This window comes from Manis pentadactyla, chromosome 10 (assembly GCF_030020395.1).
Source record: "Manis pentadactyla isolate mManPen7 chromosome 10, mManPen7.hap1, whole genome shotgun sequence".
Taxonomy (NCBI): Eukaryota; Metazoa; Chordata; class Mammalia; order Pholidota; family Manidae; genus Manis; species Manis pentadactyla.
In genome coordinates, this window is record NC_080028.1 from 57067051 (window position 1) to 57085986 (window position 18936).

The 18936-nt window shown below is 39.8% G+C and overlaps 1 protein-coding gene across 2 annotated transcripts in view; it reads right to left on the reverse strand.

Annotated features, from left to right (window-relative positions):
* GNS (glucosamine (N-acetyl)-6-sulfatase) overlaps nucleotides 1–18936 on the reverse strand; it is a 38826-nt gene that overhangs the window by 9095 nt on the left and 10795 nt on the right. For both annotated transcript variants that reach the window (XM_036894984.2, XM_036894985.2), the window contains exons 4-10: nucleotides 18531–18596; nucleotides 18035–18133; nucleotides 16347–16514; nucleotides 14682–14764; nucleotides 13338–13456; nucleotides 11587–11690; nucleotides 5895–5996 (exon numbers count right to left, since the gene is read on the reverse strand). In XM_036894984.2, coding sequence (XP_036750879.2) covers nucleotides 5895–5996; nucleotides 11587–11690; nucleotides 13338–13456; nucleotides 14682–14764; nucleotides 16347–16514; nucleotides 18035–18133; nucleotides 18531–18596 — 741 coding nt within the window. The remainder of the gene's footprint in view (nucleotides 1–5894; nucleotides 5997–11586; nucleotides 11691–13337; nucleotides 13457–14681; nucleotides 14765–16346; nucleotides 16515–18034; nucleotides 18134–18530; nucleotides 18597–18936) is intronic.

Below are 18936 nucleotides of genomic sequence, written 5' to 3' on the forward strand. Positions count from 1 at the left end.
TCATCTATAAGAAGCACATGCTCATCCCTTCAAGTTTTATCTGAATTGTTGCAATCTCTTGTCACATCTTCAGGCTCCACTTGTTCTAATTTTAGTTCTCCTGCTGTTCCCACCATAGTTGCTGTTACTTCCTCCACTGAGGTCTTGAACCCCTCAAAGCTGTCCATGAGGTCTGGAATCAACTTCTTCCAAACTCCTGTTCATGCTGATATTTTGACCTCTTCCCATGGATCACAAATGTTCTTAATGGCATCTAGAAAGATGAATCCTTTCCAGAAGGTTTTCAGTGGACTTTTCCCAGATCCATCAGAAGAGTCACATTAATTACGGCAGCTGCGGCCTAATGGAATGTATTCCTTAAATAACAAGACTTGAAAATCAAAATTACTTCTTGATCCACAGGCTGCAGAATGGATTTTGTGTTAGCAGGCATGAAAACATTACTCTCATTGTATATGTCCACCAGAGCTCTTGGGAGGCCAGGTGACTGTCAATGAGTAGTAATAGTTTGAAAGGACTTTTTTCTGAGCAGTAGGTCTCAACAGTGGGCTTGAAATTGTCAGTAAACCATGTTATAAACTGATATGCTGTCATCCAGGCTTTGTTGTACTATTTATAGAGCACAGGCAGATTGAGCAAAATTCTTAAGGGTCCTAGGATTTTCAGAACCGTCAGTGAGCACTGGCTTCACTGAAAGTCACCAGCTGCAACAGCCCTTCACAAGAGTCAGCCTGTCCCTTGAAGCCATACATTGACTTTCTTCTCTAGCTATAAGAGTCTCAAATGGCATCTTCTTCCCACAGAAGGCTGTTTCATCTTTTGTTTCATATACTGAAAATCTGTTTAGTGGAGCCACCATTAAAGATCTTAGCTGGATCTTCTGGGTGACTTGCTGAGGCTTTTCCATCATCACTTGCTGCTTCACCTTGCAATTTTATGTTACAGTGATGGTTTATTGAATCTCATGAACTAGTTTCTGCTAGCTTCAAACTTCTTTTCTGTAGCTTCCTCACCTCTCTCAGCCTTCCTGGAACTGAACAGAGTCAGGGCCTTGTTCTGGATTTTGCTCTGGCTTAAAGGAATGTTGTGGCCAGTTTGATCTTCCATCCAGACCACTCAAACTTTCTCTACATCAGCAATAAGACTGCTTTGCTTTCTTATTCATGTGTTCCTTAGAGTAGCACTTAAAATTTCAATAACTTTTCCTTTGAATTCAGGGCTTGAATAAACATCTAGCACAACAGTCCCAACTTTTGGCCTGTGTCGGCTTTTGACCTACCTTCCTAAGCTTGGTCATGTCCAGCTTTTGATTTAAAGTGAGAGACACATTGGCTCTTCCTTTCACTTGAGCACAGAACCATTTGTAGGTCATTAACTGGCCTCATTTCAATATTATTGTGTCTCATGCAAAAGGAAGGTTCAGGGAGAGGGAGAGACGGGGGATGGCTAGTGAGTAGAGTGGGCAGAACACACAGCATTCATTAATTAAACTGTGGTCTGATAGTGCGCAGTTTGTGGTGCCCCAAATATCATAATAGTAACAAAGTTCATTGATTACCAATCACCCTAACAAAAATAAGAAGTCTGAAATAGTGTGAGAAAAACCAAACTGTGACATGAAGTGAGCAAATGCTGTTGGAAAAATGATGCAAACAGACTTAGTCAACACAGGGTTGCCACCAACCTTCAATCTGTGAAAGACACAGTATCTGTGAAGCACAGAAAAGCAAAGTGCAGTAAAACGAGATCTGCCTGCACTTGTTGAGCTCTTACAAGTGATAGTCAAATGCTTTGAGCATTTCATAGTTAATTCCCAAGAGCTTTTCTGCAAAGCAGGTCAGGAATGGAAACCAACAAAGTAGCTAAACAAGAATCAAGGTCACACTGCAGGTGCTAAAAGTCCAGATTAAAAAAAGCAATGGTGTCTATAAACTATGGGGATTTATAGCCTAATACACACAAGGACAAGAGTATTAAGCAGGGCTGGTGTGCTAAGGACTGTAACAGTTTCAAGTACTTCCTGATGGTCAGAATGAAGATACATGAACTCAGTCTTCACTGCACATTAGTGGAAAGCAATAAAATGGAAAAGGTTGTAACGGGCACACAAATGGTGAAAAGAGGGAAGGATCCAGGAAAAGTAGTAGTTCTGGATCAAAACACCACTGAACATAGGATGGAAGCCGAACACCTCGTAAGTATAGTTTCCCACAATGCTGCTTTCAAACAAGGAGGTGGTGGCAAATCAGGGTGGAGAGGTAGGCTGGTAACCATAAGGAAAATGGCCTGACTAGTCCATTTGTTCTACAAAGAACAGCAGGTAGTGGGAAGCAACGGGAGGCTTTCAAGCAGGGATGTAAAGTAATAAAAGCTGTGCTATGGAAAATTCAGCCCAGCAGCAGAATCTAGAGATAGAGATATGGGAGACTGGGTTAGAAGATGCTCTTAAAATGGACTAGCCTTACTAGTCAAAGTCTGCTCTGTTGTGCGAAAGAGGAGGCAGCAGGCCCGAGATGGCTTCAGCTGTGCTAAGCCCATGTAAGCAAACCAAGACTTCTACCTAACCTAACTGCAGTTCCAAGCCCCCAGGTACGTAACTTTTAACCAGTCAATCTGGAATGACCTGGTTAGCACTAGTAAGGTAATCTGTCCAACAAGCCCTTCCATTCCCTTCGGAGGGTGATCTTGCCTAAAACAATGTATTCCTTGCTAATAATTTCCTTTTTTCACCTTTAAAAATCTTTTCTTGAGTTCAGTGGAGCTCTTTTCTGTTGCTAGATGGGATGCAGCCTGATTCATGAATTGGTGAATAAAAGCCAATTTGGTCATTAAATTTACTCAGTTAAATTTTTGTTGGTTAACACATTTGGTGACTGTGATGGGATCTGAAGTGAACTTCAGATACCATTCAAGGAAAACAAGAAACACAGGCATTGTACCTGTACATCCTTTTTGAATTCACATTCTTGCCATTTCTAAGGGCTATGGGTGTATTCCCTTCACCTGAGCTCTGCTGTTATGTTTTGAGCTCCCAGTCTAACTGGCTTTCCAGTCCACGGCTTAGTGGGTCAGCTTGAGCTGGCAGATGGTTCTGTCTGGAACACAAGCTGCTAACTTTTGGTTCAGTCCACAATTCCCCAGAAGCATTTATGTAATCAAGACACAGAACACTAACCACAAGAGAGATGATTACACATTCAATTCCTGTGTTCTCATATCTTAATGCAGGAAAAAGACAAATCACAAATGGAGAATATGATGGGCAAAAGGGGCATTTCACAAGGGAAGAAACACAAAGGCTTAAATGGAAAATGAGTCACTGATGACAAATCCAATAAAAAAATGGGCAAAAAATCTGAACTAGACATTTCTCCAAAGCAGCAAATATCCAAAAACCATGACAAGAGGTTGAACATCATTAATCATTACAGAAAAGCAAATCAAAACCACAATGAGATCCCACTTTACACCCACTATGATATGATAAAAGGACAGATAACAGCAAGTGTTGGCATATGTGGAGATACTGGAACCCCTGCACATTGCTGGTGGGAATATATAAAATGGTGCAGTTACTGTAAAAATAGTCTAGCAGTTTCTCAAAAGGTTAAGTGTAAAGGCACTGCATGACCAAGCAATTGTATTCCTAGATATATACACACACCAAAGAGAACCGAAAACATTTGTCCACACAAAAACTTGTCCACATTTATAGCAGCATTATTCATAATAGCCAAAAAGGGGAAACCAGCCAGATGTCTATCAACTGAGCAATGGATAAATGTGACATATCCAGACAATGGAATATTATTCAGCAATAAAAACGAAGTACTGATACATGTTACAATGTGGACGACCCCTGAAAATATAACACTCAGTGTAATAAACCATCCACCAAAGACCACATGTATGATTCTATTTATACAATATGCCCACAATAGATAAATCTATAGAGACAGAAAGCAGATCAGTGCTTGGCTGGTGCTGGCAGGAGCAATGGGGATGTGATTGCTGATGTATTTGGGGGTTTCTTTTTGGGGTGCTGAAAATGTTCCAAAATCAGGTGATAGTATGGTTGCACAACTACTTGGATATGCTGAAAATGACTGAATTGTAAACTTTAAATCAGTGAACTGTATGGTAAATGAACTACGCTGTTAAAAAAAGATTAATCCCTATAATAAGCAAAGAAATGCACAGGAGAACCAAATACAATTTCAGTCTTTACCTACTTGATTGTCAAAAATTAATTTGACAGTTTTATACAGAGCAAAGGGAATTCTTGTACACTGCCAATCAGAACGTAAACTGATGACCATTTTGTAAAATAATTTGGTAGTATTTGTAGAAATGAACATACGCAGTTCCTGTAGCTTGAGAGATACACACATGTTCACTGGGAGACATGTGTAAGAATTCTATGGCAGCACTGTTCCTAAAACAAAACTAGAACAACACAAATGTCCATTGGCTGACAAGTGAACACATAATTGTGATGCATTCTTACAAATGAGTACTGGGCACCAGTGAACAACATGGATCGATTTGGAAACTATTTTGAAAAATGCCCCAGATTTCATCCAGTAGGATGTCATTTTTAGAGTGTAAAACAATACCTGAACTAGGTATTTTGTTCAGGTATATGTACATGATAATTACTAAAAAATAAAAGCCAGAGAATGATAACCATGAAATTCAGGGAAGTGGTCGCTCCCACAGGGCAGGCAAGGGGCAGGATAGGGAGGAGCACATAGGTAGATGCACCAGTATTGGGAATATCTGAGGTCTCAGATGGAGGATGATGGGTTCACGGGTATTTGTGTTTCATAACTTACATTAGTTACATGTATTCTTTTGTGTGAATCCTGTACCACCTAATAATAAACTGATACATTCAGACAAACCAGTAAGATGACCTATAATGAATCACCTAAATGGCTAAAACATTTTAGTGCTGATCCTTCCAAACCTCTCTTTGCTTAAACATATTCACATTTTTAACGGACAAGAGAGCTGTTATGAAACTGCCGCTTGTCCGTAAGACATCTTTCTAAGTCAATGTATACAGATCTCCATCATTTAGTGTTGGTTTCATATTCTACTGTTTGATTGTGCAACCATTTAACCAATTCCCTACTAGATATTTAAGGTTTTCAGGTTTCTTTTAATGCATGCACATTTTTTATATTTAGCTCTGTGCAGTGCTAGGCACACAGTAGGTACTCAAATATATCTTGAATGAATTTTTTCCTTAGAATAAATTCCTAAATGGAACTGCTTGATGTGTATATTGTGAAGTGCTATGCCTCACTGAATAAGCCTCGTGATAGCTTAAACTGAGTACACTTTTATGAACAGAGTCTGAGTAGTTCTCGTTTTCCCAGATTTCTGCAAATACTGGGCATTAATCTTTTTAATCTTTGCCTGTTCTGCAGGCAATAAAGGCCTCCTTTAGTTAAGCATTTTGATCAGCACTGAGCAATCTATTTGAGTTTATTTTGGCTATTTCTAATTCCCCTGTGAGTTGATTAGTTCCTTCTTTTGCCTATTTTTCTACTGGGATATTAATCTGTGCTTTCTAAGAGCTCATCTATTAGAACTAATTATCCCTTTCACACATGTTGCAAATATTTTCCCAATCTGTCATCTGTCTTAAGTTTGTTTATGATGGATTTTTTTTGGGGGGAGAAGGGAAGAAGGAAGGACACAGAACTCTGTTCAAATATGGCCCAATCACTCCTTTTTTAAAGAAAACTACTTCCTAGCACAGATAAGAAAAAATTTCTGTTGTCTGCTCCCCAAATTATTAAGTTTTAAGGTTTAAATTTTTAAGTCTAAATTTATGCAAACTAGTATTTATTTCAGAGTCTTGGCCCTGAGGGTTTTATACTCACCAAAATTGGCAGTAAAGACATCCCATCCATCTGTGTCTCATTCAGGCTATAGCCAGCAATGTCCAAAATAGTTGGGCCCAAGTCGATGTTGACAGTGAGCAACTGTAAGAATGAAGAAAAAAACAATCTAAAACACAGTTGGTCCTGTTTTTCTTTTCTATCTGTACAAAAGCTCTGCCCCACCCACCCTGCCATGCACGAGATAAACAGCATTTACTGTTATCTTCTGTACAGCCCACAGTTGGGTCTTACTGATTCACGTATTAAAATATAACTACAGTAATTAAAAAAACAAAACATAAAGGTTTATAAGACTTATAAATAATGTATGCCCCTGGGAAGTTACAGATTTATTCCACCTATACTGTTATTGATCGAAACATTTTTCAAAACTCCTTTGGGATTTCCCGAAGTTTGTTATGAATAATGAGAAAATGTTGGGCTATTATTTTATACAAAGTATTTTCCAACTTGATTATTCCTACTAGTTCATTAAATTTTACCTCAAATGGACTCCTGACATTTTTGGAATCCAGAAAGGCTGGATGGTTGCCACCAAGGAGGGTATCAGCCCTTTTGATAGTTTCTCAAAGTGACAAACTGCTAAAAAGTGTTTGCAGTAGTTTTTGAAGACTGCAGAATACTTATTCCAACAGTGCACCCATGAAAGTTTCCTTAAGGAGCACAAATTTAGATGTTTTAAACAAACATTCTACAAATTAAAGATAATGCCTTGCACTTAAGACTCTGCCTTAGTTATTTGGCTTAGTTCTATTTTTCTTTCTGCATGCAATGCCTCTTCCAGACTTAGACCAGCATAGTCCAATAGAGATTTAATGGGACTATGTATGTAATTTAAAATTGCCTAGTGACCACGTTAAAGAAAGAAGGGGGAACTCCATCATATATATTTTATTTAACCTGGTATATCACAAATATTACTATTTCAACAGGTAAGCAACATAAAAAAGTTAACGAGATTAAAAAAATGTTAAACCAAGTCTTCACAATCTGGTTACTTCAAAGTTATAACACATCTCAATTTAGACTAAACCTGTATTTGTTTTGGCCTGACAGCCACAGATAGGGGACAGTGCAAGACTCAGCAGAACCTAAGCACACACACAGAAGAAATGACTTTGGTCACAGGCTAGAAAAAGCTTTAGGGTGGTGAAGACACTCCACCAGGGAAGCAAGGGGAACAAACGTTACTGAACACTTACTCTGTGCCAGTGCTTACTGTCCGTCCTCATTTAATCTTCACCATAACCCTAAGATGCAGTAGTTCCCCGATTTCACAGATGAGAAAATGAAAGAGAAGTAACTGAAAGTCACAGCTTGTAAGTGGAAAAGCTCTCATTTACTGAAAGGAACTAACAGTCTTCAAAATTGTTGAGGAAACTTAGATCATCTTAGGAGAGGCCAATGGGTATTTAAAAAAGAATTCAACTAACCCTGGTACTTTTAATTTAAAAGCAAAACCAGCAGTACAGACATGAAAGACAAGAAAACATCTTCAGAGCATTGTTCATCAGAGGCCAGGTTCCAGGCAGCTAGGATGGTTCCTGGAGGGCAGAGTAATATACTTATATCCTGGCCCTGAGTCAACTGGGTGTAAATGCAGCTGCCAGAAAGTACCACTCAGTGGCAGGCAACTCACAGGAAGGTAGTCCATGTGTTATTGAGAGAAAACCCCACACAAATGATGTCTCTAGGGACTACATGAGACCCAGCGTTAGGGACATCTGCCTAATTTCAAGTCCCAGGCAGGCTGAGCAGCTTGAAATACAGTCAACAAGAGTGGGTATGAATACGGAAGGGGGGCATAGCAGGAAAGGAGAGACAAGCAGAGACACAACTTAGAGGCAACAAGACCCTGAAGTGACTAACAGACCTGCAGGATGTCCAGAGCATGAATGAAGTGACGCTGAGTCCACAGGTACTCCTAATACGTCCAAGGCAGTTTTATAAGAAAAGAGAAGGGTAAACACTAAAATAATAAAACCCACAGATAAAAAATGGTGACTGCTGGTCTCACCAGGAAGTGCCTCAAAGGCCATCAGCTGTATGGTGGCAGAGAGGGAGAAAGGTCTGTAAGTCCCAGTATGAGTCAAGAGTCACTAAGATTTGGCACAAGTACCATAAACTTCACCCCAGGGCTCTTTCTCCTCAGGTATCTATAATGATTATATTTTCCCTAAAAATAATGGATAAATTCTCTTCCCTTTCCATGGTTTTGTTTGGCTAAGTAGAGAACCTCAAAATTAGCAAACTGTCTCAGGGGACAGGAGACTTCTAGTGGAAACTGAGAACAAGTGAAGAATTCAACAGAATTATACCTATCCCAGGTTGGTATACAAGGATACGATGGGCCCGTCACTGCCATGACTTCTAAAAAGAAATCCAATATGTGGGCTTCTTGACTCCCAGTTCAATTTCCCCCAGATCATGATGTGTCATTTTAATTTGCCTACTCACTTTTCCTTTTTAAAAATCCTTTTGAAGAACTTTTACCCCCAAATTTGAAGCTAGATTAATTTCTGCCCAGGAGACAAAACCTCAATAGCCGGTCTCTGGCATCCACACATCCCACCTGCCCCTGCTTTCCCCAACAGCCAACACAAAGGTAACTGTGCTGGTCAAACGTGCCCTGCTTTGGCCATTAGGCTGCTGACAGCTCAGTTCATCACACCCAACTCACAGCCCTGCGCTGCTCAACCAGAATGACCGGCACTGAGACAGCCGTGCTGTCAACACACGATGACTCAACCATCCCTGGCAGTCTCTGTGCTACATGAGAGCTGGGGCATTTCTGACTTCTCAAGGCACATGTGCCTGTACAGAGTATAAGAAGACATGGATGTGAGAATAGACACAGTTCGTTTTCAGTCCTGGTCTGCCCCTTACAATGTGGCCTTGGTGATATGCATTCAACCAGCATGGATATCCCCCAGTGTATGTTGGGAGATTGGTATCCTCAGTTTAATAGATAGCACCTCTCTTTTAGGAACTCTGAGTAAAAAAGACAAACTGAGTTGAGAGTGGTTAAGTGTGAGGCCAGCTGGGAGCACAGGAAAGGCACCTACCCCATGTGGGGCAGGGCTCTGTAGTGACTTCCCAGAGGGGAGCCCTAAATGACAATCAACTGACCCTGGTAGAAAGGGGCACAAGGTGGGCATTCCAGAAAGAAGGAGCAGTCTGGAGGTAAAGATGCTAGGAGGTAACAGCTGGTTCACTTAGGAAGTGGAAGTAGTTCGGTTCAACTGCCACCTTCTGTCCTTGAAGAAGCCAAGCTCGTTCTCACATCTGGGCCTTCACATTAACTACTGTTCTGCTCAGAATGCCTTCCCACAGAAGACTGCATGACTAAATCCTTCCCAACACCCAGGTCTCTCTTGAAATGCCTCAGAAGCTTTCAGTGACAACTCTGGAGCTAAAGCATCTGGTTCTCTGTTTCCCAGGGAGTTAAGAACTAATCTTCCCTGAAGCTCCCTGTTGTGTACCCAAGGCTCCTGGGGTACTGTGCTGGCACCAGTAGATACCTAATAAATGCTTGTCGTCTGAGCTACAATGTAATGATTAAGTGTGTGGATTCTAGAGCAGAACTGGCCCGGTGCAAATGCAGGACTCGTTTGATACTTCTTAGCTACACAATCTTGACAAACCATCTAATTCCTGTACTTCAGTTTCCTTATCTGTAATATGGGGATAACAGTATCTCCGCCTCATAAAGCTGTGAAGGTTAAATGAGTTGATATAGGTAATTCACTTAGAATAGCACCTGTCATATGCATTCAGTAAATGCTGTTGTTGAAATGGCTTCCCAGGAACCAGGGTTCATTTAAGATTGCGTGGAGGTGAAGTTTCTGATTTTAATCTTCAAATGCCACTGTTAACTTGAAGAAAAAACAGTTTGGTCCATGTGCAGCTGGCTGACAACACTTCACTCTGTTCTCATTCAGCTTCCTGCCCCATCCTGGGCAGAAGGGCGAGCAACAGTCCTGACCCTCCACAGGCACACAGCTGCTGTGTGTTCTCCTCAACAGATTCCCAACAACAAGATCAAGAAAAATGCTTTTAAGATTTAATGGTCTTCCAAACTTGCCTATCTCCTTTGAAAGGAAAGACCTGTTTAGAGGGTATTAAATTTGTGGTAGAAAGTGACTGGCTTTAGGAATGTGCAACTTAAAAGAGAAAAAGAAAACTCAAAAGGCAATTATGAAGTCCATTTTACCTTTCTGAGAGAATTTTTATACAATTTCATCAGAAGCATCATAAAAGGACATATGTGAATTGCAGACATTAAAAAAAAAAAAAAGGCAGTTAAGCCCCAAAATTAAACTGAAATATTCAGTATACCCAGAAAGTCTGTCCCATTTTCCAGTTTAAGCTTACATGATGTATTTGCTCATTTTCTTTCACCTCACAGAGCTGGGATGAAATTTTAATTGCAGGAAAGGGAAGACATACTGGTGGAGTCTAATCCATTCTTACCTCTTGAGCACTAGGGTTAAGTGTTTTGGATCAAGGTGTCCATGAGCTCTAGTAACAAAGTGCCTCCAGTATTAGGTACCACATTTGGGAAAAGACTGGAACCAAATGGAAATGGCAACAAAAGTGGTACATTATGACAGTTCTAGGACAATCAATAAAGCAGAAAAACATTAGTAGGGAAGAACCAATCTTCCCTGATTGCTCAGTGCTGTGTAGCCAGCACTTTTTTTTCTTAAGTATGGGCTCTGAAACTGGACTACTACTGGGGTTCAAATCTTGGCCAAACCACAGACAGACTTTGTTCCCTCAAGCAGCTTTAATTCATCAATTTCAGTTTCCCCAGCTAAAAATGAAATAATGTAAGTAAGGCACTTAGTAATGTCTGGTATGTAGTAGGCAGTTAATAAGTATTATTATTAATAAATCCTTTCCTCAATTCCCAAAGATAGCAAATATAAGGACTCTGTGACAATTCTGTAATCAGTAGTCTACTGGATATTAATGGAGAGGCTACTTTTGTTCTGAATACAGGAGTACAGAGCTTTTCTAAGTAGCCAAGACTGATGGAATAAATGCCCAGAAGACAAGCTTTCTCTATCCTTATTCTCAAAGCAAGGTCAGACCAGCAGCAGACACCACCTGGGTGCAGGTCAGAAATGCAGGACCAGAACCCACAGTTTAACAAGGTCCTCAGGGGATTTGCACAAGCAATAAAACCTGAGGAGTTCTGCTCCACAGGGTAGTGGGCCCCAAACCTGGCACCTCTCAGAATCCTCTGTGAATTTAAAAAGCAGAGGCTAGGTTCTTATCCCAGTTCAGGTGAGTCACCCAGACCTCTCTAGATGGTGAACTTCTCACAATTTCAAAGGGTGATTTTGATGAGCATCCTGAGAAAAAGTCACTGCTCCAAGACAAAGATGTTGTCTCAAAAGACAAACAGAAGCAATATAATACAGGCTGATATGACATTATATATGAGTTAGAAAATAGGGTAAATTGGGGGTGGTCAGGAGTTTAAGAAAATAAACAAAAAAAGGAATTGCTGTTTTGATGGCTTATAAGAACACTTACTAGATCTTAAGCCATTCAACCTTCATCCTGATAGGAGAAATCTAATCAGCCTCCTCTCAGGACAAATAGCCTTCTTTTCCTAGGCAAGTGCTACCTGTAAATAGCAGCACCTGTAAAAAGGACCTACCTTGCTTGTCTGATTTGGTTTGATCCCAGGTCCTCGAACCAACAGCGGAACTTTGATGTCAAACTCATACAGCTGTCTTTTGTCTATTGGCAAAGAAAACTGTCCTGAAAACAAAATGCATAGGGTAAAGATGGAGCCAAGATAGAAATGTCCCTCACACATTTATTCATTCACTCAATAGTAAAAATAGAAACAAGTGTGTTGTACTAATTATGGTGTTTTAGTTGAAAGCTTGATTTTGCCTGGGTCTCTTATTCTATTCAAGGCAGGAAATAAAGAGTTCATCTTCTTTAATATGTGCCTAGCGGGACCTCCCTGATCTAGGAGCAAATTTAGCAGAAAGAATGACTGAAAAATATTCAGACCGAATGACTGGATCACATCTGAATGAGGTTACTCTAAGAACTGCTAAACAGAGGGACAAAAACATTTATCTGGCCTTTCTGAATACCCTGCATTTCAAGATAATCAAACAGCTGATGAGGGGAAGTTCTTCTCTGAGGATTTCCACCTAATATATGCAAAAGGAAGGACAGAGTTATGAAGTCAACATTTTGCTATTTCTAAGGGAATAATGGATTTAAGTGATAATCATCAATGGCAGGTTAAGGCACAAAAAATTCCTAGGATAGGCTCAGAATGATACCACACGAGCAAACAATTAACACTAGCACCCCTTAAGTGGGGCAACCAGAACCAGACACCACGGGCCTCATGATGTGGTGCAAAGGGAAGTATGGATCAGCATCGCCAAGAAAGCACTGTTGCTCAAAGTGTCTCTAGGCATTTAGACGAAGACTCAGAGCTAACTGTCAATCTATACAAAATGCGAACAATAGATAAGTTAAGGCATCACAAGCCAGCGGTTAGTCAAATCCAGAATGTGAGCTATTTGGAAGGATAGAAGACCAGTTTTTCCAATAAAATCAGTGGCAAATGACAACCTTAGGAATAAAAACTAAAGGTAGTGTGTAGATTTTGTCTAGGTGCTGATACACAATAAACTAGTCAGATATACAATCAGGTGTGGACGTGTGGAATCTCAATGTTTGGAGCTTCTTCAAAACCTTGTGGCTGAAAAAGAAAAACACGGGGAAGGTAGGAAGAATTCAAAAGACTGGCCATAAGCAGCTGAAAACTGAAGATGGACAATGGGGGTTATTTTACTAGTCTCTAGACTTTGCTTAAAAATACTCACAATAATACATTAAATGCTTAATCAATCTGCTCCTATGCAAGGAAACCTCAGGTTAGTTCTGAAACTACAGAAAGCACAAGTAGAAAGGATGAAAGTCAAGGACACAGAGCTGACTCACAGGGCAGTTTTGAAAACACACACAAACTATCCTCTACAAACGTAACAATAAAACTAATCTCACAAGTTCCCAGTTTTTCCTCCAAGACAATCTTCTCTTGGTCTTTCTGTGTAAAGTCTCTTACCCTATTCTCTAAGGTCTAATCTAATTCAATTTCTTACCTCTCTTATAAATCCTGCTTCCAGCCCATCAAGCTCATTCTCTGCTGACTCCTAGATCACCATGTAACCTAGCACATGAAACAGCAAATAATGACACCTGGTCTTCTCCACATGGGAATGAGTTGCAGTTTACCAGAAGGATCCAGAGGGCAAGATTAGATTTTCCCTCTGGCCTATCTACCACTGTAGGCCTAGAGCTCCTTGTGCTACTACTGGGTGAAAAAAGGGAAGGCACTTCACAAACGTCAGGGGAACACCTGCCCCTGCCCCTTACCTGTGTGATAGCCATTGTCTGAGGTATAAAAGATGTAAGTGTTGTTTAGCTCCCCATTGAACTCCAATCTCTTAACCAGTTTCTCCACAAGGTCATCAACTGAGAGAAGAGTTTGCCACCTGGATGTGAACAGAACATGGCAATGGATTTCAGAGATAATGGTTGATGTATTGCTGTCTTGCCCAAAAAACAAAAGCAAAGTCCAAAACAAACAAAATCCTCTTTTAAACAAAAAACAAAATTCCCCAAACCAAAAAACAAAACCCCAAATCCTCAAACCTGTCTCCCAAAAAGCTCAAATATCAAATTTCCCTTCCTCAAACCACTTTATTGCAAAAAACTGTTTAGAAAATTCTCCAACATTAGTTCATCCCAAAATTAACTGTTTCCAAAGAAACAAATGAGGCTTTTTACAACCAGTTAGATTTATTATTATTACTGGTAATGAGAGTAGAGACAACTGAAAGGGCAAGTTGTCAATTTAGTACTGATTAATAAAGATTAATTCAGAGAGACATGTGCTACAACAATGATTAATGGTCTAAACTAGAGGTTATCGAACTACAGCCATGGATGAAAACTTGCCCTTTTTATTTTAAACTGAAGTGAAAAATACAACATAAAACTTACCATCTCAACAGTTCTTAAGTGTACAAGTCAGTAGTGTTACATATATTCACACAGTGAAACAGAGCTCCAGAACATTTTCATTTTGCAAAGCTGAAACTCTATACCCATTAAATTCACTGTTTTTATATACACATAAAGTTATACGGGAACACAGCCACACTCATTCATTCATGCATGTCTAGGGCTGCTTTTGTGTACAGCTGAGCAGCTGCAACAGATACCATTTGGCTTGCAAGCCTGCAATATTTACTCTCTGGCCCTTTACAGAAAAAGTTTGCCAACTCCTAGTCTATGCTAAATATACCTGCACAGAAAGTAATGGATTACTTAAAATTGGCTTAAAGAATTTTTTGGAAAATTCCAAACAGCAAAGGCAAATATTTTGCTTTAGTCTCAGTGTTTGGGTCTCATGCAAATACTGGGGCTGATCTCTCTCACAAAAGAACCTTTTCTTTACACATAGAAGTTTTCTTTTTTACCATATGGCTCCAGTTTGCAATTATGTTTTAACAAGCCATAGAAATGTGTTGCTTAATTAGTCCTGGGGCCCAAAGGCCACTGCATATACCTGAACATAAAGGAATCTCTAGTCTGCTTCTGCAGAAAACCTTCACCAAAGAGTCCCCTGCCAACTTGCTAGCCATTGATTCTGTCTCAGAGATAACCACATGGTACAGTCCCGTTTGTGGGCACTGAGGAAGTAGCAGCTCTTACCTTCTCCTAAATGCGTTATCTAAAAACTGTATTGAAGAATTAGTCATTGGGGTCTTGGCTTGCCTAATTAACCAGTGCTTGTTCTAAAATTTAAAAGAAAAAAACTATTAACACCAAGTCACCACAGTCAAAAAAGCTACTAGAGCAGATAATGAAAAGAATCATTTTTTTACTTTAGCAAAAAGAACTGAAACCTGGTAAGCAACTTCAGAGTCCCCCACCACTGCCACTTCTGTCTCTTGTGTTCCTAAAAAAACTTTCTGTAGAATATCATTCACTCCTTAGCTTCTTCCCACCATCTCCCTCAATGTAGGAGGTCTGGACTCCTTCATTAGCAGCATTAATGAAGAGTTTTAGTGAAAGATGTTGGTAAATTACTGGCTAAAAGGGGATTATAATTTTGAGTCTATCCTTCGGGTCTCCTACCCAACCTACACAAGGGTAAAAATAGTAATTTTAACTTCCTGTATGTTTTGCTGAATAAGCCATCATATCCCCATTTTCCTACCTAAGATATTGGTCCAAGAACCTTGGGAAAAATATCATGATAACAATTTCCAAAAACTTCAAGCCCAAACCTGGAGAGTTCTTCTCATTGAAATAGAAAAGTCACAGTGTAAAAATAAACAAAACATTCCCATACACCATTTTCTCCTCCCTTTCCATAAAGCCCCCTAAGTTCCCTCTCCCAAACCATGATCCTCAAAGTGTTCTTTAGTTAGCAAGTTTAAGAAATGCTTTATAGCATATCCTAATGGGAATTCATGTTAGAACATGAAAAACTGAGAAATCCTGTTCCTGAATGACTCTCAAGTTGCTGAACTTACTTGGTCATGGAAACTTCTATCAACTTCTTTTTGGAACAGTTTGAGAATGGCCCTCTAATTTAAAACTCAATTTACTCAGCTTTAAAAATCGTAACAAGCACATGCCTACAATGTCCCAGGCAATAGCTAGTGACTTCTGTGTGTTTTTATCCATACAGTAGTTGTATAAGGGATTAGGCACTCCCACTTGAGAGAAAAATGGAAATTAGGCATCTTGCACATGGTCACGACACTTAGCCAGAAAGTGGCAGTGCTGAGCTTACCTCCAAGACTCATTCCTTCTATCTCCTCACAAGCAATTAAGATTTCAGGGTAACAGGTATGAGGCAGTGAGGCCTTCTGCTTTGAGCCAGTGACCTGCCTATTTGCTGTGACAGGGAAGGATAAGTAACTGGCATACAAAGCAAATATTTAGGCTGTGGCCCTTAACTATATTCCCTGCTCTGACTCATTTCTCATTCAACTTCCCCTCCTAATCATATTGCGCTGCGCTGCTCTTCTTCCTATGCTTCAGGCCCAGGGCAGCCCCAAGGGATGAGTCTTGGCCACTGCCAGGCAGGAGAAGAGGCAACACAAAGGTTATCAGGAGAGCTGGTAGTCAGGGAAGATGGTATGTCTTTACATTCTCTGTGGACTCTCCAGCTGCTCACTGGTTGCATGGCAGGAACCTTATCTGTACTTTTGAAGAAAGTTTATGCTATCTGTTGTACTAGAGACAGCTGTCATTAGGTTTAAAAGATCTGGAAGACCAACTACATGGTTCAAAGGCTCCCGGACAAGTATACTATGTAGGTAATTGTATTGAGTACAGCTTAATTCAAGGGCTAGGAGAAGCTACCTTGCCATGGATGTTGAAGTTCTTGTTTCTTGGTGCAAAGACATTCCGGAAGGTGTTCTCGTACTGAGGTGCAGCTGTCCAAGGTGAATGCGGTGCTGGAGTGGCGATCATCATGAAGAATGGCTCAGAGTTGGACTTGTAATCCAGGAAGTCCAAGGAGACATTAGCCTGACAGATACAAAGATTTGTTATTTTCTACCCTGCCCAATAGTTGAGGATTTGATACATGTTCTCTGGTGAACAGAAGGTACAGGGACACATTAGCTTTTAACCAATCTTAGCACAAAATCTATGTCACAGTCATTTGCGAGCATTTGTTGGAAAAAACATTTTGGCTTTTAGGCAATACTTAAAATAAAAAATTGAAAAGCACACCTTTCTAAGAAAGCAATTAAGATCTTGATTTTACATGATCTAAAAATTGCTATGTCCCCCATAAGGAAAGAAATAGCAATTTGGCCATTTTAGTATTAACTTACATTAATGCAACTTAGAGTATATACATTTGATGCCTTACAGCATATAAAGAGAGTCAGCCTTAATCACAACAGTAGGAAAGGTGTAGATTAATCTTACAAAATTAAGTAGAGAGTAGATATAAATTATGCAAGCTAATGAGTAATATTCAATCCAAATATAGCATGTCAGGGCTTTATTTGGACTTAATGTTTTTCACTTACTTATCTGGAGATAGTTCATGAAAATGAAAGCATTTCACACACATGCTATGTTTTTAATTGTTCTAGTTGATTTATTCCCAATACTAAACTCAGAAGATACTAACTTTATCAATTTCTATCACCATCCTGCCCACCTGCTTTACCCTCGCCTGTCAGCAGCCTTGTGGTTTCCCCAGCTTGCCAGTCGCACTTCTGCCTCAGTGCTCACACTGTTTGTTCCTTCTGTCTGTGGCACGTGGCAGGCTTTCCCTTGACCTGAATAGCTCACTCTCACCTCCTGCAGAATTTTGCTATAATGCTAAGTAACCCCTATACCCTATTTATTTCTGTAACTGATCACCATCTAACAAGACAACAAATGAATGAATGTGTAGTACACTGTATGTGTAAATCTACCACTAAAAAGTTATGTTCCACAGAATCAGAGACCTTGTTTCACTTACTGTGAACAACTGCTATACTGGGTGTTAAAATATTTGCTGAATGAGCTCTACAGAGGGCTGTCATTAAAAACCCATGAGACAGGAAAGTCCCAAATTCACCCGATTTCAGTAATTTTTATATGTAAACACATTAATTTTTATATATGTAGTTTTATATATATAGATAGCTGCATAATGCCTGAAGAGCTCCTGTATCACTACCCCCCTGCCTTTACAATGAAGCCAACCTTGTGTAGCTTGTGAGTAAACTGGGGCCAAGAGTAGGAACACCTGCAAAGTAAAACGTCTTCAAAATAACCTCTATAGTCTGAGAGATTAGCCTTTGGAAAAGGGTTTCGTTGCTGGAATTTCAAAAACACATTAGATCTAGCCTACCTTATAAATAAAGAAACACATCCTCAGGAGTTTCTAAATCAGTTGGAAATATTCTTTGGCAGTTAATCCAAGTTACCTACTCACATTACTCACATTACCTAACACAAGCAAATACAACTGAAGGTTTTCTAGGCAGAGTCTTTAGTCAAATGTGAACCAAACCTGCAAGGACAGAGCTTCAGTAACTCACCAAAACATCTGTCAGGTAGTCCACGCTGTAGTTTTCACCGTGCTTCCGTGCCTTCCCATTGATAGAGAGGGTATAATTATAGTACTTAGAATTCTTCTCCTATTGAGGAAGTAAAATTTGTTGAGGTCAGCACACAAGATGGACTCAATAATACTATTTAAATAATGATTAAGATATAAAAATGATAATTACTCAAGTCAGTGCTAAACTGGATTTTCAGACTAGTGTTTATTAACTAGATAGTTCAACCATATGTCCTTGTTTTAAAAGCCACAAGTGTATCAGACAAAACAGCAAAATATGATGCTAACCCTTGTGTAATGCAGGAAAAATATCCCAGAGGAGTGACTCACAGTTCAATAAGCTTTAAGGAAATAAACTGGCCAATCATATACACAAACCAAGTTCTGACACTATGAGAGCCAAATTAGAGAGTAAACATAGTCTGTACCTGTAGGGCTGTGTATAATTGCCACTGACTTTAATAATCACTCACCAAGGCATACCAGTAACTCCAGCCAGGAGGAACATGTTCCAGTCCACCTGCATTTGGGGCTCCATACTGGAAAGCAAGATAAGCAGGTCATTAGAAGCCACAGACATGACCAGATTAGAAAGGAACAGGGAACTCTGAGAATCTTTTTCTATCAATGCCTAAGCATGGCAGGTGCTTACTTTTCCCAACACATTAACCAGGAAACTACAGCTAACAGGCCAAATCTAGGCTGCCAACGGTTTTCTATGGCCAGCAAGCTAAGAATTTTTTTCCAACTATTAAAAATATAAACCCCAATCAAGAGAGGAATATTTTATAACATTTGAAAGTTACATGAAATTGGAACTTCAGTGACGGTGAAAGTTTTACTGGAACCCAGCCCTATTCACTGGTTTACGTAATGTCT